Source organism: Buceros rhinoceros, unplaced genomic scaffold (assembly GCF_000710305.1).
Source record: "Buceros rhinoceros silvestris isolate BGI_N320 unplaced genomic scaffold, ASM71030v1 scaffold221, whole genome shotgun sequence".
Lineage (NCBI taxonomy): Eukaryota > Metazoa > Chordata > Aves > Bucerotiformes > Bucerotidae > Buceros > Buceros rhinoceros.
In genome coordinates, this window is record NW_010392267.1 from 9,212 (window position 1) to 30,577 (window position 21,366).

At 36.1% G+C, this 21,366-nt stretch overlaps 1 protein-coding gene across 1 annotated transcript; it reads right to left on the reverse strand.

Annotated features, from left to right (window-relative positions):
* Positions 1-2,757: 2,757 nt before the first annotated feature.
* Positions 2,758-18,799, reverse strand: LOC104500593 (ribosomal protein S6 kinase alpha-5-like; the record flags this gene model as incomplete). Its single annotated transcript, XM_010144263.1, has 4 exons — positions 2,758-2,865; positions 3,666-3,781; positions 8,762-8,980; positions 18,728-18,799. Coding segments are annotated over 4 exons (515 nt in total), but the record flags the coding sequence as incomplete, so codon positions are not given.
* Positions 18,800-21,366: the final 2,567 nt, after the last annotated feature.

Consider the following 21,366-nt stretch of genomic DNA (forward strand, 5'->3'; position numbering starts at 1 on the left):
ACTTAACTACTTTATTCCAGTCAGGGTACTACTACTTTTTGCATGCAAATACAAGCATATGCACTTCATTTTAAAGATAAAACAAAGGCAAAACCAGACTGTTATTTCACTTGTACGAGAAGTTATCTCAGGTTTTAGGTGCAACAGTAGTAGAATATGCTTTAGAGCTATTGAAACCGCGCTGCTTTCAGCTTGGATTTGTAATTCTTGTGTGCTATAAGTACTATCACATAATAATTTTAAAACAAAGAAGATGCTTCACAATGCAATCTTCACACTCATGCTTCAGTAGCTGCATGGCAGAAATCAGTAGGTTTCTGTTTTTCTAGAAGTGATGTGCATTTGCTTCCTTTCACTCAAACACATGTAGGAAAAGCAGCTTCCCATCTCCTTACTGAAGAGTCAATTAACCTGCTGTAGTTATTACAGCCAAGAAATAGTACACTCTATTATAAAACAACTTCTGTTTATATTCCATACTTGCTCAGGTACCTGGAAATACCGAACAACCACCAGTTTAAAGCAGGGATAACCAAAACTTTGAACAACAATGTTTTCTATCAAGTATCCCTAACTACAAAACCATATGAAAATCATAACACGATACAGAATTCTCTCTGATAAGAATTCTAAACATAGTACTTGCCTGTAATTGCTGACAATTTTTATACATCCTTAATAATCTAAATATGTCTTGTTTCAGAAAATACAGTCCAAAGAATGGGGTTACTAGAACAAATTCCACTTGCATAAATATACTTTTTAATAGCAAAGATCTTGCAAGAAGTAGGGTGGGCCAGGGAAGAAGTGTGAAGAACAGCAGAGGAAGGAAAGCATACTGCTCTGATTAAACTGCAGATGATACACATTTATCTGACTTAAGCAGTTGCGCAATTTTCTTCAGAAGTGCTATCCAGTAAGCATGGAAACAGATATAAAGCTATGCAGTTATACATGCAAATTTTACTTCTTGTAAATACAGAAGTGCAACTTAGGTAACTTTTGCAATGCGAAATGTTAAGTGTTCTCGTAGTAGCTGGATTGTCTAGAGAGCATGCAATATAAAAACGTCAATTTCTACATGCAAATTGGTCACTGTAATCATGTTTAGGTTCAGAAGCTGAATTACAATAGCACGCATGAAAACTGTAGTCAAGTGAAGACAATTTAAGATTTTGAAAGCAAACAATACAATTACAATTACTTTTTTCCTTAAAAAAACACTAGAAATGTTGAGCTTTTTTGACAGGGCAGACAAAAGTAAAATGTGAAGGAGAATGAGAAAAAAATATTAAATTTAGTGATTTCTGAGGCATATACTGAAAACAGAACGGACTAGAGTTAGAGGAACCAACATTAAATGACCAAACAGCAAGACTGCTTTGTTTCATGACTAGAGGAATCAGATTCACAGTGTGGGAAAAGCAGACAGGTATCTCTGATGCTTTTTCAAGTCCTCTCCTTTCCTTGCATTGCTTGTAAATGATGTCCTGAAGGTAAGCACAGTTGAGAAACAAGTCTATTTCCTAAAGCCATCTGTTTTGAGACTTAGAGAAGGTCCTGATTCATTGTGAAATTCTTATCACAGAGAAATTTTCTGTTTCATTGAACTTTGGCTCAAAAGGACTGCTCCTTTTTTTCTCCCGTTGGAGCAGTAATACCATTCCATGTACTTAGTCTCTAGTGCCCAGCATAGCTTCTCTCACAACTCTAAGAAGGTCCTACTCTCCCTAGCCACATCTTTTATTATCATTCTTTACTGCTGAAAACTGCATCTCTCTGTACTTCCTCTCTTCCTCATTTTGGTCTGGCAATCTACTGCTAATCCCTCATCACGCCAGTTGAATCTCCTCTTGGTTTCACACTATAATTTAGAAGGAATATACTGACATTATCTGTACTATTTCTCTGATTCAGAAAGTAACATTTCATATCTCTTAAAATGCTACCTCCCAAATCCTACCAGACTCAATTTGACACGCAAATATTCTAGAGGAAACTGCCAGTTAACTATTTTTAGAAAAACCCTTTGCTGTTTCTAACAAAGACTTTTAGATCTGCAGTCCCAGTTTTCAGTATCTCTAGTACTTGAAGTGAAAGTCAAGAAATAGCCGTTTTGAAATTCTCTCTCAAGTAAAATCCTTTGCAATTTTGACTCTCTGAAATCTAAAAGGCATATTTGGAGACAAAACTGTACCTTACAAATAATTAACAACTAACGTCAACAGCCAGAGATCACTATGTTATGTACTATGCACACATTTAATGAGATAAGCTTTTATCCTAAAAGCTTGCAATTAATCTTAACAAAAGTGACACAAAGACATGAGAAAGAGACAAGATAATAATACAATAATTATTATTAGCATAAGGAAGAGTCATAGCACACCATTTGCCTAGTCACTGCAAAGCATTAGCACAGTCAAGCGTTTTTAAAAAGGCATCTGACAATGATCATGTAAGTGGCTTTTCAGGCTTATGTGGGTCTCTCATGTAAAGGGCAGCAGGAGGGAGTATGAGGTACTACAGGGAAAACTAGAACAGACAAAAATGTCTGACAACACTGGCAGGCAAAAGACCAGTGAACTGAAAGCTCAAAATCGAGCAAAACAGACTACTAGATTTTGTTCCATGAAGTAAGAGTCTAGAAGGCAGGTTCTCCTCCCCTATCATATGTGTTCATGATTTCAGTGAGACAGAATCTGACTTTGTGATCATGCTGGACTCTGTACAGTTACTGGAGATTCAAATGCTCACCTCATCAGTAAGAAACTCCTTACTCAGACCAAAGTCTGTCAGCACCACGTGGCCATCAGAATCAAGGAGAATGTTCTCAAGTTTGATGTCCCGATATATAATCCCCAACTGCAAACAGAATGTAAGAAAGTTTTTCCAAGTCAGTGTAGCCACATCAAGGAGACATTGCTGAATGCATTTAAAGACAAAGCTAGCAAAACCCCCATTAAAGATATCTGACACCTGAAAGTTGCATCTCAAAAAGGACAGTTTTAAAATGCATTTGAAGAAAGAACTTCAACAAAAATTCTCAGAAATGGTGCTAGGTATTAGTGTCCTAAAATTTAAAGGACGCACTACATCACTACATCTTTGAATCTAAAAGGGACTGAATACATGCTGTTGGGTGCAAAACTCAGTTCAGCTTTCATTAAGAATAAAAATGGATACTTCTGTACTATGTTCTAGACCATACATGCATGCCTGTAATAGTCTATAAATCTACTTACTACCTCTGAAAACTAACACTTTTCATATCTTCAGTTGTGCCAAAATTTCAGAAATCTGCTGTTTACTTATATAAAACCAAGTGCAACTGAACAACAGTGCAACCCAAATGCCGTTCGTGTTGACTACAAATTAGTTTTGCTAACATACACCATTTCATAAGAATTACTAAAAATTAGCCATCTTTAGTCAGTGACACTACTCTTCAAGCTGCAGACAAAAACTTCTAGCCTTAAACTGGTGCACACAAATAGACACTTCCTTGGGAAGTATTTCTAATTATACAACTAATGCCCCATTGCTAGATAAAGTTATCCTGAAATTAAAACAATCTAAAAAAAATAGTTCTCCTGACTAACTTTATAGGATATGAAAAGAATACAGTTGCAGTTCCATGAAAATCAGCACTAAAGTTATTTTACCTTGTGGAGATGTTCAAGTGCCAAAACGATTTCCCCAATGTATATTTGCACCTCACTTTCTGAGAATCTCTCTCTGTGTGAAAGGTGAGTAAACAATTCTCCTCCGTTTATATAGTCTAAAAAGTAGAACAAAGAACCTTGTAATTTCACTTTCTGACAACTTTATTTTCTTACAGGAATATTAATGGGTACTTTATAAGTTATATAATATGATATTCTGGGATTAGATCCTTTTACTTTTAATTCATCACTTTGTACAATACTCAATTTCCTTCTTAGAGGAATAACAGAGGAACACCAACTTCTAAATAAGCAGCAAAACCATAAAACAAGCCTCAAATATCTATGTATTATAAATACGAATATATTTTGCAAAATCAGTCTTTCGGTTATTTAGGAATATGAAGAGAAAGGAGTATAAATGTTATCTACAAACAGAACACTTGCAGTCTTATGAAATACTTAAGAGCAGACTGACAGAAAGGCAATTCAGAAAACAGGTATCAGGTGAACTAATCAGCTATGAGCAATTAGACATTTTACCCTTTGCAAGTGGAACTTTGATGGCAAAACTTACTGGAGGACATAATTTCCACATACATTCCCTTATGGAAACCACACTCTCATTCTTTGCAGGCTATGATACAAGGGTTTTCCCACAGTTGGGGGTGTTGGGGGGGTGTGGGTGGAGTAATTATTACAACAGAGCTCCACTGCAACACAAGCACATTTTAGAGGTAGAGCTGTTTATGCTAGCAGTGTACATTAAAGCATTCATTTCCAATCCCACAGCCCCCATATTGTATTTGAGGTCTACACAGACAGAGCAGGGAATATACCCTACAACATCTTACTCAATGTTTTCTTGAACATGGTTTCTATAGATTAGTATAACACACAAATCCATGAAAAAGGTCCAATCCTATAAGGATTCTCTTCGAAGGAGAAAGCACGTATGCAAGTTACAGACATTCTGATCTCTCTCCTCTTTTTAGCTATTCCTTCCCAAACAGGGAAGTGGACACTAGTGTAATCTAGCAAGGCAAGAAAGATTATTTATCTAGATCATTAAGCACATAAATAATTCACATATTAAAATTACTTCCTTCTTCCAAAAAAACTTCGGCATTCTAATCATGAAGAAAACAAAGATAACAGAAGAAAGATGTTATATATTTCTAATAAGAATTGCGAACTTCACACGAGGTAAGAACTGAATTCCCAGGCACCGTTCTAAGAACTGTGATAGATGCAAACCAAAACTGCCACAGGAGTGGCAGTACAAGCCTAATCCTATTCAGCTTGTAACACTAATCACAAACCAATGAAAGAACCAGGCTTCACATTCTTAGTGCTAGATCAAATGCACCACTGACATAATGGGGTGGGGGGAGGGGAGATGAATTACTTCCATATGAACTCCATCTGACAGTTCAGATTTTTAAGCATTAGTAGGTTAACCTTGTGTGACAAGCTTTGGTACTCACGTTGATATGACATTTTGTCTTTTCAATCACAGCTTAAAGTCAACCTAAAAACTGGAATCAACTCCAAACTCTGGAAATTTGGCAGAAATGCAGCTACATGTCTGCACTCGATCCAGGCTGAATTCATACAGCTATGTAATCTGATGGCATGAAGAACTGTATGAAATACTGCACTGAGACTCCATTTCTAAACCCTCCTGAAGCTGAAATGATATATTGCTCATATGCCATGTTCAGCTAGGTGCAAAGGCAGAGACTGGTTTCCTCAAACTCAGAAGCATCTAGAACACAAATTCTAAAACTAAGCCAAAAGAAGTGATTTATAAAGATTTACATAATGAAACATAAAAAAAGTTGCAACAAACATTTTTGTCAGCAAGGGTGTGAAGCCCAGTTGAATTATGAAGTAGCTTTAGGCCATGTTAGGTAGAAGAGATTTTTGCTGTTACAAAAAGCAGCATTTTTTAAACACCCTCTAATTATTCCCGTTTTCTCCTAAAAAAAGGAAAGAAAAAAGGACCTTTCTGGCCCCAACTGATATTCTGAGAATGGATTCATGTATACTTTATAGGAAAGGAAAAAAAAAACTACAAACCACCCCCCCACTCGAACAGAAAATTAAACCCCTGCAACAACAACAACAAAAGCCTTTAATTGTACATTAGCTTTGAATTTCTTACTTTAAACATCACTAACACTGCGTTACTGAAGAAAGAAATAAAGAATGTTGTTCTTGCATGATCAGAACCTGATAAGAAGGACACCAGAGGGGTGGGATGAGTCTTCAAACAGGAGGTTGTCTTGCAAGATAATAGAGGACAATTAAAGGGATGAATGAGGTGCCAGACATGAGGTTATAAAACCTTAAACCTGTCAGCTAGGGTCGTTCAAGAGGAACAGGGCCTCTGGAAGCAGTACTGTGCTTACTTATAGACTGTTGAATATTAACTTCTCCACCTACGGGACACATAATTTTGTGATTATGAGACATGCGACACATGAACTATAACATGTAATAGGCGTGTCGGGTTAGTCTGTAAACCTTGAAGTACCCAGCCAATGGGGAAACAAGGGAGGGATTTCGTGACCGGGAATAAGGTATAAAAATCCATGTATTGCTCCGACAAGGTGTGCCTACTAATCAGACACCCGCTCTTGCAAGAACGTAATAAAATTAAGTGCTTCATTGCGGAGTCTGACCTTAGTCTCCTTTGTGAGGTTTTTGCTCATTTCTTACATTATGCCCAGTCTGCATTACCTGCTATGGAATTCTTCTTCAGAACAACTGGGCTCTCTCCTCTGATTCTGAGAATATAAATGTCAAACTTTTAATTTATCCTTCATTTAAGAGGGTTTTCTGGCCTTCTAATTATCCTTGTCACCTAGATTTCTCCACTGCTATCTATTTATTTTTAGGTAACTACATCGATCTCAGGTGTGAGGGTAGGTTTTTTGCTTGGTTTGGTTTGCTGGGGATGTTTTAATATTTCTACTGGGATCTAAATGGCATTCTAGCCAAAATATCCAGATTTAAAGAATGGTACTGTAATATTTTTAATATTTGTTGTAATATTTATTATACATTTTGTCTTATTTAATCTTTTAAAAAATTTCCAAATTACTAGTCAATAACTTAAATACAAAAAAAAGGCACCTTAATTATTAAAGGTTAACTAACATCAGGGAATCACAGAGCTATTTATGTATTTCTAACTTTTTCTTCATCTCTACTGTGTTCTAGACTGTAACAACATTTTACATATTTCTTTAATGACTTAGAGGAATTTGTAAGAATCCTTATTACAACTTCCAATTCTCATCTTCAAAAGGAATCTAGTAAATACTCCATTTAAGGTTGTAATGCATGATACCTGTATTATCTCACTGTAGTACATGAAATGCAGAACACCTTCCTAATAATCGACACTCAGTGTTGTATATTCATATAACTGATAAAATTTTATCAATTTCATGCTAAATCAGCTTGGTAATAAAGGTTCAATAAATGGAAGTTACAAGCTAAAAGAAATTGCAAAACTTGTACTTCAATTAAAGGACCACTCAGTTTTACAAATAATTCACTACAAAAAAAAATGTATTCTGCATCCAAGCATTAACTGGATCATTCACCTTCCAGTTCTTTTAACCCACTCTTAAATAAGCAGTCCTTAAAAAATGCTTCCAATTTTCTTACAAATACATTTTATATACCAAACACAAAACTCGCCGCTGGTCTGAAAGTTAGGCCTATTTCCAATTTTAAAGTGGTACCATAAAGCCTTATGAACAAGCTCTACTTTCAGCACAGAACGTGGGGGTTTGGACTCCCTCTTAACACCCAAAACCTGGAAAATCTAAGTATTTCAATACTCAAAGATCAAAAGGTTTCATTACAAGAAGTTTTGGCAGCAAATGCTTTCCTGCAGCAGTAAGGTTTAGAGCTGATTTTAATACTCTTTTCCAGCTCCTGAAGTAAGTATTCCTCTTAGCAGAAAAATTCTTCAGTTACACCTGAGCTGAAAACCCTAAGAAAGCTCCTGATCAGTCTTCTGCCAACCTTGCAAATGCTACAGAGATAGATGTGGTTCTTCACATCAAAATGGCAAAGACAGAAGTAGAATAAGGCTTGCCATACAACAGTCCATTATCAAGCTTCTCATAAATGGAGATTTATGAAAGTACTAGCAGAATTCACCAAAATCAAGTATCACAGTGCATAAAACAAGAAACTGATCCACAGAACAAGCATTTTCACCGGCATTTTACTGCAAGAAACCGTACCAACAACTTGTAGATTCCAGAAATAAATGAAAGCACAACCATCCTTAAGTGGCACTGCCCACTCGTAAGAGTGCATTTGTTCAGAAAAAAAGACCTGCCAGATACAATCTTTCAGTTTGCAGTATTTCAGTGCTAAAATGGTGTACTAACTGGTCAACATAGTAACTGACAGGTAGCACTGTCCTCTCAGGTGACATTTTAAAAACGCTGATTGCACTGAGGACAATATACAATGTGTTCTTAGAGTGAAATGTGCAGTACATTTGAACTGGAAGGCTTTCTACTGGTTAAAGGATTCTTACTTCTTCTCTACCAACTAATCCCAGTAACAAAATCAGTTTTGGTCATCCCACCTCACCAATAACCTCCATGCCACAGATGCAAATGCAGTATGCATACAAAAATAACCTGAAACACTTTAGTGCCCCATACTTATAAAATTAAGAACTTTTTAGTTCGTAGTAGCAGTTTGTCTGAAAATCTGTAGAAAATTAATGCAGTATATAACAGTTAAAAAGGTCAAAATTTCGTTTTCAAGGTAAGTTCAAGAAAATATTTCTGGTCACACACTTTTTTGCTGCATGTAGGCCACTGATAATACTGCCTCCCAGCCCCCAGAGCAGCACACTGAAGTTCAAACAGGAAAACCACAAATACAGATAGTTATGAACAGTATTCTCCTTCCTATGGTCTCTCATGCAATCTCCAAACACACAGTAGTCAAGACCAGATTTTTAAAAAACCCTACATAACAGTAAGGAGATAAAAGGACAGATTTTTTTTTTTTTTTTTTATTAACATAAGACTTGAATCCTGAAAACTACTCACCTAAAATGAGATGAAGCTTTGTATCTGTCTGGAAGGCATAATGTAAGGTGACCAAAAACGGTGATTGCCTAATGTGCTCCAGCACTTGTCGTTCTGTCCTTGTGTGCTCAGTTGTTTTGGCTTTTTGAACTATTGTTGCTTTCTTCAGTACTTTCATGGCATACAGCTTTCCAGCATCGTGGCCGCTTACTTTCCTTACTAGGAACACTTTTCCATAGGCTTAAAGACAAAGTGGAGAGGAAATTAAAAAAAAAAATCACCTACTTGTACTACAGGTCTGGCTGATATCATTATTATTTTCAACTACTCATTGCTGTGGCAAACATAACAGGCTAAAATCTTCCAGAATGTTTTGTTTCTGAGCAAAATTTCAGCCAAATAAGCTTAGTGACTGAATGCAGCAGGAGTGGGAAAAACAATATTTCAGTATTTAAAAACTATTGTAAAAGCTGATGATTTCCTTTGCAATAACATAAAGCTCCCATACCTAGAATTTAGCAAGAGTCTGGAGTAAGAGAGGTGCAATTTTTTTGTCCTCAAAATAGTCTGCCCATATTTGCACAACTTACATGCTTTCATTATTGGCTTTACCCATTGAAAAGCCAATGAATTCTTTCCATCGGTATTTAGCACACAGTAACTTTCTGAGGATCTGGAGTTAAATGAGAATAAGCTAGAGGAATTAGCCCCAAAACAAAGTTTTTTAACAGAAATGGTAGACAAAATAGTCACCAGAACAAAAAGGTAGTGTTTTCAGAGCTTTAAATTAATGAATCTAGGTGTTTCTGTTCACATATTTGGTTAAATAATACACCCCATACTGACACAGTAAGTGGCAAACGTAGAGTTTTGTGGTTTGGGTTTTGGTTTTTTTGGGGGGGCAGGGGAGGTTGTTGGGGAATGTTTGGGGTTTTTTGTTTTGTTTTAATAAAAAGAGCTCCTGGGAACTGTAGACAAGTAAATCTGATCTCTGTTAGACAAATCTGTAGAAACACTAAAGGTTAGAATTCGTAGATACACAAACAGGATACTATGTGAGAGAATGAGTGTTACTTTTGTGGTTGGTTATCGTTATTTGTATTAAAAATTACTCAAAGGAATCAGGAAGGAACAATTATATGATTGAATTACTTAGATTTCCAAGGTACTTTAAAAGTTCCCTTACAAAAGGGTTTTAAAAACACTAAACAATCATGGTTGCAAAGAAGGGGGTCCTCTTATGACTGAAAAGCTGTATTAAGACACAAAACCTCAAAAGTTAAAAATAAATATTCAGCTTTTTCAGTGAAAGAAGGTCACCACAAGAATTCATCCTGCTTGATTCAGTCATATATGAACAGTAAGGTCGTCGATTTTCTTGTTCTAGTAAATTATCCACCGTAACAGAACGCAAAGCCAACTGCTGAAAACTGTACCACGTATCAAAATACTAAGTAACTGAAAAATAGAGTGGCAGATAAAATTCCGAATAGGTAAATGGAGTAATCCACATGAAGTATGACAATAATTTACTGTGCAACTTAAGTGGCAGAATGCTAGCAGTATATTAACAGCACCTACTACAGCTCTTCATACAGCATAGGAGGAAACTATCTGCTAAGTGTGATAGCTGTGAGGACATCTCTACAAACTATGCTAGTGTTATCATAAAAATTTGCAACACAGAGCTTTACCAAAGCACAAATAGTTTATTCAGAAATCTGAAAAGGACTGACAGAATTATGAGGATTCTTATTCTCAATTTGATGAGAAGAAAATCTTAAATAGCACTATTTTAATCAAATGACTCACGATATATTCAACATCAGAATCTCTGATATCACCGCAAGAAATCTACTTAAAAAACAACACTGCAAAAGCAACTTATCTGAGTGGCAGCAAATAAGGCAACGTAAAGTAATTGCAAGAACATCCTGTATGATAATCTTGTTTCAGAAGAGCCTTAATTTCTCAAAGAGCCACATTTTAACGCTCATTCTCATAAAACCTGACGCACATCTCAACTACTTCCAAGACAGAAATATTTACCCAGCAAAATATCCCCCATAAAGAAACACACACACACAGAGTCACCAAATATTCACCTCCAAAATTCAATAAAAATATTTTAATTATGGAAGAACTAAAGGACTATATAATACATACTATATGTATATATATACACACAAACACAAAAGATGTCAGACTGACCTTGCAGTTTATTACAAGAAATAAAATCAAATTTGAAGTTCAAGAAAAAAAAAATTAGTTGCAGATTGATATGGGCATCAGGCCTGTAAGATGAATAAGAGATTTCATACCAGCAATTTATACCAAATTTTCATCTAATTTGTGAGGCAGAAAAATGTAACTGGGGGTTAAAACTTTCCTTTCACTACTGCCTTTTTCACTTACTGTCGTGGTTTAACCCCAGCCAGCAACTAAGCACCACTCAGCTACTTGGTCACTCCCCAGTGGGATGGGGGAGAGAACTGGAAGAGTGAAAGTCAGAAAACTCCTGGGTTGACATAAAGACAGTTTAACAGGGAAAGAAAAGCTGCACACACAAGCAAAGCAAAACGAGGATTCATTCACCACTCCCCATCGGCAGCAGGTGTTCAGCCATCGCCAGGACAGCAGGGCTCCATCAAGCATGACAGTTGCTGGGAAGACAAACACCATCACTCCAAATCTGCATCTCCACACTGCCCTCTGCCCCCTTCCTCTTCTTTCTCCAGCTTTACATGCTGAGCTTGACCTCATACGATATAAAATATCCCTTTGGTCAGTTGAGGTCAGCTGTCCTGGCCGAGTCCTCTCCCAACTTCTTGTGCACCCCCATCCTGCTCACTGGCAGGGCAGGGTAAGAAGCAGAGGCAGCCTTGGCTCTGTGCAAGCACTGCTCAGCAACAACTAAAACATTCCTGATTATCAAAAGTTTTCAGCATAAATCCAAAACATAGTCCCACACTAGCTACTATGAAGAGACCTCTAACCTCCCCTAACCCAGCCAGAGTCAGCACACTCATGAATACACATTCACAGTAATACATATCACCGTAAGTAACAATTCAGCAAATCATTAGAACATTCTGAAGTACACACTTGATGAAAGACAATGAATTAAAAATATGAAGTATCCTCTGATTTATTCTTTCTGTATAAATGCAAGCACATTAAGCCATTGTATCGTGCCAGCTAATACTTACAGAGAAAAAGGCAAGCAATTCTTATTGTTTATAGCACACAGGATCATTTATGCAGACTTTTAAATCCATCAAAACTTGACATTTGTATACAGAGAGTTTTAAAACAATGTTTTCAAGTGTTAACACAAGCTCAACCTCTTAACTTTTTACTGTCAGTGTAAGACTAATCATAAGAAAACAATAGAAAAAGGCTCAGAGCTATAAAATATTTAATGATTTCAATAAATTTCACTGTTTTCTTGCACGATATAGGCCTTATGAGCACTCTCCTCTGCACTTTTTATTGTTAAAATCGTCTTTAGATTTAATCTTCCTAAAGAATCTGAAGGCAGAACTCTCATTGTGCAGCTATCTTGTCCATATAAACTAAAATTCAGGATGTGGCAAAGTCAGAAAGGCATATAGGTCTAGCAGTTAAATACAGGAGGTGAGGGGGGAAAGCCAAACAAACAAAAAAGATCAAATAATAGCCTTCTCAAAAATACATGTCTAATTTTTACTGTCCACCACCAAACTCAAAGATGGGGTATCTGTCATCTTTTCTTAAATATCAGATAGGCAAGATTCTTTAATGGACTTTTTTCAACATACTTATTTCCCCAAGAATAAGTTCCGTGTCACATTTAACAAGAGAGTGAGACAATTAAGGCAGAAAGTTGACAGGAGAGGGTAGGTTGCATCTTAAAATGCATTTTTATCAGCATTTTGCATTTGTGCTCTTTTGCCTTTAGCTTTTTTTTTAAATGTAAATGTTATTACAGTAAATAGGTATGGCAGGCAATAAATGCCTACCTTTAAGTAAAGTAAGTTTTTAGAATAATGCTCTCATATGTAAGAATCTACCACTGAATAAGCACACTACTAATTTTTAATTACTACAAAAATTAAGGTAATTCTTTTCTTCGAAAGTGCGTTGAAGGCACATGCTGAAGTCTGATGAGGTCCGAACAATTAACCAATAGTTGTCTGGATCATCATCTTACTTCCTTTTTTCCTTCTTAAACGTAGGATCAACATTTGCTATTCTCTCCAGTTACACAGAACCACGCTAGTTCCAGTAAGAATCTTTGCTGCTGATCTCTAATTCCATGTCCAAATTCTTTCAGAATTCTGATGGATGATTGGGACTAATTTGTCCAGGTTCCAGGTTCTAAGATTGAACACAATCCTCTCTGTTCAGTGCACTCTTGGTACAGAAAAACAATTTCCCATTTCCAAACTCAGCCTCCGATTAGCCATCCTATTCATTATTTATCATAGCCGTCCTCAGTGGAAAGTGAAATAAAATATTAATTGGAGTGTGAAACTATTTTTAGACACTCCCTAATTTTGGCTCATTCTCCTGAGCACAGTAGCCCCACTTTTCTTTTTCCTCATTTTAAGAGAAGAATATTTTATATTTTGTTCAATATGCTTTGAAAGATCTAACAATTTCACAGTCAACTTTATCAAAATACTTTCTGACCTCTTAGATGGAACTTCATTATATCTTTTGTACAACAAGACTTTTGAGCTGATTATTTAAATCTGACACTCATCCTACCAATTTGTTCCCTGCATATGAATATATCCTTCAGATTCCAAGTATCTTCTACATATAAGAAGAATATCCTTCCCATAAAAGCACTTAATTCCAAAAGATCATGCATAAATTCCTCTTATATATGGCACTCGTATTCCTGTTTCTAACTATTTTTGATCTTCATTAGTGGACTGTAGTTCAAGCAGCAGCCCAGATTAATAGGGCATATGCTCAAGAACCACTTGTATTGTCTTTTAAGCACAGCTGAAAGGCTGAACAAAAGTGGCATTTAAAGTCAGAATAAACTGAATGAAAGAACAATCTACGGGTAGAAAAATGTATGACCCAGAATGCACTCTACATTAACTTTTTTTTATTTTAAAAGCACATTTACAAAAAATGAAACTAAGCAGCCAAGTAGGTTTGCAAAAACCAGCACAGCCACCTTCTCTTGTTCCCTTTGTAGCTTTTGGAATCAATTAGATTACTGTGCTGTAAAGTAATTTTGTTCTGTAGAATAGACACTGATTTTCTATGTTACAGGAAAATCAGCTTTAACTAGATAGCAGGGACAGTTGGAAACACAAATTCAGTGAACAGGACTTTGAAAATTCCAAATTAGCACGGCTATACAGTAATAGTAGGGGAAAAGGACTCAAGTAAAAACAGAAGGAGTCTGGAATTTCAGAAAGTATATACCAAATAGAACACGTGGAAGTCAAGTAAGCAATAATTTGCTCCCAGAGCAACAATTACATTATTAATAGCAGCATACTCTCGTGTACTTTGCATTACTAATTTCTTCAATGGGGAAATTTAATCCTTAATGCAACTTAGAAGGATCCAACTCAGATTAAACACTAACATAGACTTTTGCTTCCTTGTCTTTTCCTGTGAGACTCAGGTCAGAAAGGGAACATGTATACTATGATCTTTTTTTAACACCAAAAAGCAAAATATAATAAGCATGTTTCCAACTGAGTGTATACAGAACAAAGCAAAGGCATGCAAGAAAGAAATGCAAAATAAAAAAAAAGTACGAAATTTCACTAAGCCACAGCATGAAGAAAATGTTTTCACAGAAGAAATATCAGTACAAGGATACTATCTCTAATATTTTGTCTTTTTAAAACATAAATTTAAATAAACCTTCACTGTTGTTACCTGGAAAAAAACACCATCAAGTCTTTATGAAACTACTACAATTACATATATTTAAGCAAGGTATCATTTAACACATTTTGAGTATCTTCTGTAGTTATTCCAATTGCTTCATAGCAGACTATTTAAAATATTGTAATTAGTTAAAATAGCATCTACATCATCACTTAATGACTGTGAGGTTTCAGCATACTCTGCCTTGCATTACTGTAGATCATTTAAGTATCAGATAGTTTCAAAACACTTTGCATGCTGCATAACTCCATAGTGAAGAATTTTAAAACAGCATCAGAGCTTTTATTTAGCACTAGCTATACTACAGTAATATCAACAATATCTAAAAGCTCACACCACGATGAGGCTTTCACTGACAGAATAAAGATAGCTCTTGCCTAAAAATACACAACAACATGCAAAGATGCCATCAGATGTCCTCTTCCTCATTTTTCTTTAAGCTGCTCCCAAAAAATGGGATTCCATTTTGACTCTCTGAATCAATTTCTCTCAGATGACCTCAAAGCTCAATCCCATCTTCAACTTCATAGAATTTACTAGTGTAAGAGAACACAGAAGTTCTCAAAACTGTTCAAACAAACCACCAACACCCCAAAACAACAAAAAACAAAAACAAAAAACCCAGGGTTCTCTTTTATCATCCTGCCCATAATTTGGGGGCAGATCACTAACGGAGATACAAAGGCTGTTTGGAGAAGTCTCCAGGTTCCAGGAATCACCCTGCCTTCCCCATACAGCCAGATTAAAAATGAAAGGGACAAAAAAATAAAATAAACAAAGAAAAAGAAGGAAAAAAAAAACCCAAGAAACAAACAAAAATCCAAACAAAACCACTCCCATACACCCTCTTGAAAATACTTGACAGATTTCAAATTTCTGAATTAATGAAATTAGTGCTGCTCTTTTTCTTCCTAGCTGAAAGGTAAAAGGCACCTAATAAGCACCTTCAGCTTGCAACTTAGCCACAGGCAGTTACTGTTTAGAGGGATGACAATTAACTTCACCATAATTAGATTGCCAACTATAGAAAGATAAAAAATAGTGACATATGCACTGAAGAAAATAACCTCCTTTCTTATTCTATTAGAATAAAAACTACAGAACCTTCATACCAGAAGGCATAATTCAATACAAAAGGCATGCAAGCACCTTCTGAACTTTTTCCTCTTTTTGAGAGAGCAAGCTTAAGGATGACAACTGAAATGTAGATGAGTAGTTTTGTACAAGAGAGTACAAGTTCTAAATGAGGTCTTACTCTTTTATAGTATTATTTAAGACAAGTCTGCAATAAAAGCCTGCTTTGCCAACTATTTCTGACTGATATTATTGTGATTATAGACTGTTTTCTTTATGCTGGTACAAAGAACTGAGAAGTCAGAGTAGTCATACTCACTCCTCCGATCTCAAATTCAAGCATGAGAGCAAGAAGTTGCAGGCCTAAACAGAACCCCACAACTCATGACACAATATACTTAAGATCTTGTAGCAAAGTTTGGATGCAAACAGGTGGTTAGAGTCTAAAGCTTTTGAAAAAATAATCTCTCTGCTATGGAAATTGTGAGGAAAAAAACAATGAGAATCATACTTCAGTTTCTGTTCTGCTCTGTCAAGTCAATGAAAAAGACCCAGAGGCTCTTCTGACCACAACAACTAGAAATACACTGAAAATTAAGATGGTGTTCAGAGATGCATCAAAATTTTCTTGGATATTTACAGAAGAAATGCCTTAACATAGGTATATCCTATTCTGAAATAACATTCTTTCAAGAGCTTCTTGCAAGAATGAGAGGGGATTTTTGCTTTTTGCATTCCCCAGAATGCTTCTCAAGCTAAGAAATTAAACATCTTCAGCAAGAACATGTAGGAAGGTCACAGAATCTCTACTGCTGGAGGCTTTTAAGAACAAATTTTTGTCAGAGACAGTGCAGATATAACCGACTGCATCTCGGGCCAAGCAATTAAGAGGACCTTTTCAAGTCCATTCCAGTCCTGTTTTCAGCAATTCCATGTCACTGCAAACACTGACAGTTCACAGATGGTCAAATCCCCAAAAGTGAACACAACTAGCTTCATTCTGATCAGGTCATTTGCATTTAATGCTGTCCAGTAATTGTGAAGCAAACAACCTTTAACACATCTAATACAGTAGTCTTAGCCACGATAAGCTTAAGACAGAACAAAGCTTCTTGACCGACCTGATGCCCCAGATTTCCAAACCAAGAACCTCAGGCTGTGGTTGGAATTATCTATTAAAAAAAAGTATAACTAACTTTTCCTTGACAAAAAAAGATACTACTCTTCCTACAGATGTCATTCCAGGATACCCAAGGTGTTCTTGAATTCCTGAAGTTTGCAAGAATCTTGAAATAGTTTGAAGTCTACTAAGACAGAAGATGTTTCTGGAGCAACACGAACTACTAGAGCAGGATGAAGACAGACAGGCATGCTTCCTCAACTTTTTCTTCACACGTACACTCACTGTCCATTCCACTGCCACTGAACTAGCCTTTACTGAAAGAGGTCACTCATAAAAATTATCCTGTTAACCTGAGTGAATAGGATAGCACTATGAATTTAAGTATGGATCATGTCTATTCCAGGCCAAGAGAAAGTTGTCTAATCTGATCATGAAGAACAGAGGACGTAGAAGGTATCAATGAATGACAGACAACAGCTTACAAGCAGCAGAAGTAGCATTTCAGAGGTACTGCCTAAAAGTCAGTAGGAGGAGGTCAAGCTAGTTACTAGTTTGAACTTGAAAGACTGGCAGTTATGAAAACTTACTTTGTATTCCAAATGCAACAGTTGTAATATTAAGGTGATTTCAGACTAATGGCAGTGGTAAGAAAAAAGGAAAAAATGCAGGTATGGGACTGGTTTTCTTACACACACACACAATTAAAAATCCAGCCAATGTTTCCAATCGCAGGAGAGATAGACATGCTCACAAATGTATAATCAAACTAATTTCATTTTTGTCAACCCCACTCAGTTCAATACTGACTACTTCAGAAAAGAATGGCTCCTTCCGCCTATGAAAATGCAACATATATCTACGAATACTAAAGCTTCCTTGCCTCTACAAGTTATCAGCAAAGGTTGAATTCTTAAGCCTGGTAATTTTTTTTTTTTTAATTACTTCAGAAACAGAAAAATACACTTTCAGGTGATTTAATGGCTTAATGAATTTATGGAGGAATCTGTACGACAGCTAAATGTGAAAATCAAAATTCTTTGCTCTTTTCAGTGATGTAGCAGCTTGTGCAATTACAGCCTCACTGCTAGCTGTTAATTGCTGATAACACCAAAGATTTAAATAACTTCTACGGACTTTGATGATAATCTGCCTTCACGATTATCCATCTTCATGATTATCCCAACATAATCAACATTGCATCTGATGTTAATACTGACCAAAAAATGCGTAAACACACTTAGAAGAATAAAAGCCATTACTTTTGATCTGTGTACAGGCCTCTGTGCATGTCCCTTTAACAAAGGAGAAACAAAGCTTTTTTTATTGGTTACAGCCAGCAATCCTACAACAACCTACAAATCTCCAAAGATGTGCTGAAATCCACAACCCAGCAGTGAATATTTTCCGTCTTAAAAATTACTGGGATTTCAATAGGACAGAAAAAAACTAGTAAGAGCCAATGCCAACTCTAAAAAAACCCACATAGTTACAGAGTGGAGAATCTTGTTCAATAATGTACTAATATTACTGGCTTTTTTTTTTTACAGAAGTTCATGAAACCATGGTCTGAAAATATACTAAAATTAATCAAGAACATGCATAATTTAGAACATTTTTTTCACAAACTGTATTAAACTGTCACAAATCTAAAGCCTTTTCCTTTTTTTTTAAAGGGTATCATCAAGTGCTGTAAGCTAGAAAATGTGACCTCCAATTTTGCACAGTATTTGTGAGAAAAAAGTGAAGAAAACTATGCTACGCAATACAAAAGTAATGTATCTTCCTAAAGAATGCTCTAATTACCAAAACCTCAGCTAGAAAACAAAGCTATAATTAAGAGTAATGCTTCCAACAATTCAACTGAGAAAAATAGTTCAGCTTACCCCCTGTTCCAAGAACTTTCAGAAGTTCAAAGTTTTCAATGCCAACTTTCTCTGCATGGCCTGTCAAGTTTGCTGAAGGGGAAAAAAAAAAAAATCACATCAAATATGCAGTACACTGAAACATCATTCTGACATATTACTACAGCTCCAGTAAAAACAAGTTAGCAGAAGAATTAATTAAGCAGCGCTAAAAGGACATTCCAGTTGCATACTGTATGAAAGACCTTGAGTCTACATAATAAAACAAGTCTGGAAAACCTAAGCTGCTACAAAGTTGTTTCATTTGTTGAGGAGTTTGGGAAGAGGAGGTTCTACATTTATATGAATCTATATCACTGAGTAGTTTTTTCTTTCGTCTAACAGACATTTTTCTAAGCAAGTGAAGGGTCTTATTGAAAAAAAAATTGCAGTAGGTTGGTGTGTTGTTGGGGGTCTTTAAATTTTTAAGTTGCTAGAAGAAAGCCTTAAGCAGTCCCTATTTTTTCCATCATCCATTGCTATCATAATATTATCTATCCACTTGCATCAATACAACTGCAGGCCATTCAAAGCTGCTCATTGAAATGATCCAGGTTAAAAGCAGAAGGGCAAAAAAGTAACTAAGGGTGATTATTCTAAACCAAGTTCAGCTCCCTGATCCACTCTAATGAGCAGCTGCATAAGCAACTTTACTAGCATGATTAAGGATGCAGCATCAAGCAGCAGAAGCTACACAGGCTGTCATGCCTGCTAAAAGAATGCCTCTCAAAGAACAAACTGAAGCCAAAGAGTACATCTAAAAGCTAGTTAAAAAAAAAGGTTTAGGAAAGATGTGCAAGAAGCTTTCAGTAGCAGCAACACAGATTTCAAGTACAAAGATCTCTTAACTAGAAGAGGAAACCTCTTTGATAGGAGTTGCTGAAATTAACTTACTCCACTAAAGAGAAATTATCATTCGGTTTGATATTTCTAAGAAACCTTATCAAGACAATACGCCTTCTGAATTAATGTATAGTTAATCTCCATTCACATAACTGCAGTAACTCAACAACTCAAACAGAAAACTTAGAGCTTCAGAACGACATCTCTCCGCAAAGAAGGAACAAGCATTAAAAAAAATTCAAACACTAAATAAATTGAAAAGCAAATTCATTACTTATTTCAACAATCCTAGGAATCTGTTCACACACACAAAATGCATCTAGTTGGGACAGGATAACATTAGTGCTCTCATGCAAAGCACTGACAATCTCATCTAAAGTATCTTCCCAATTCCTATCATTCATCTTTGAGAGATTAATATAACTTGGAATAAGTGCAGAGAGGCCACTTGAAATTAGTGGGAGGTTAAAAAGTCTAAAAGAGCTTTAATTTTTTTTTTTTAACAGAAGCACACGTGACATGTAAACTGAGGGAATCTACATGCTATCTTAATACTACATATAAAGAACAAACCCAAACACAGCATAGTAGAATTATTATTAAGTATTACTTTTGTGATCAGTTTCATTTTAATAACATGTATTAGGCAAGATATACCAGAATCATTATCAATGAGGCAATATGCACCACATGAGTTGAACTGAAGCTTGCTGTACTATTTTCACTGCAAACAGAACAAACGCTGTTGCTAGTGCTACATCAGTCATTGCCGAAGTCAGCAGCAAGAAAGATGCACTCATGTGCCAAGAAAGGCATAACAGTGGGTAATGCAAATCTAGACTGAGTTAGTGTTTATGCAGTTACAGTACGTCATGTCACAGTCAGAAAGCACTCTGTCTTGAAGCAACTTAATATGACATATTACTCTTCTTAACAAGTACTGAGGTACTCAATGTACACAGTTTCAAAAGACTGTCTTTCCTGCCAGGGGCAGCAGGAGTCGGAGACTATCATGAAGAGACCAGGGCTCGAATATATACAGTTTTAATGAAGCACTGGATGTCACTGAAGAGATTCAGGACATAGCTAGTATCGGGAGAAGTTCTATGTCCTGAACTCAGAGCAGCAGTAAATTTTTCACCGGGAAATCCACTGATTTGTATCTTTCGCTATGAAGTACTCCAGAAAGGTCTTACCATTTCACATCCTTTAAGAGCTGTTAACAGAAGGCTTTTAAATTAAACAGCCTTCTACAAAGCAAAACAGTCATTCAATCCTGCCATGTTCTTGAAACCGCAAAGGAAGACTGAGAGAGTGTAATGCAGACAAATGCTGCACTTCCAGTAACAGGCTGAAGATTTGTAATGCTGGCTATAGTACTAAAAGGAGATAAAGTCCTAAACTCAATCCATTAATCTAAACCGTACCATAAACTCAATTTAACTTGTATTCCACATTTGGTAACACTGGTAAAACCTTTCCCATTTTCATGAGGTTACACAGCAAAAAGCTGAGTAATACCTAGTTGGAGTTATGACGTACTTGTTTCAATGGAAGCTGCAATTTTGCACTATTCAACTCCATCTTTTCTTCCATTTAGGATGTTTAATTGAAAAGAAATTAAGAGATTAAATAGCTTGAAGATTATTACACTACTTCCATAGTAAAAGGGGAAAACTACATCACAAATAAGCATACGATCACTAAAAAGTAAGTACCACCTCATTCTTTTTGCATTATACTAAGGAAAAGAAGCCATCCCACAAGATCAGATAGCT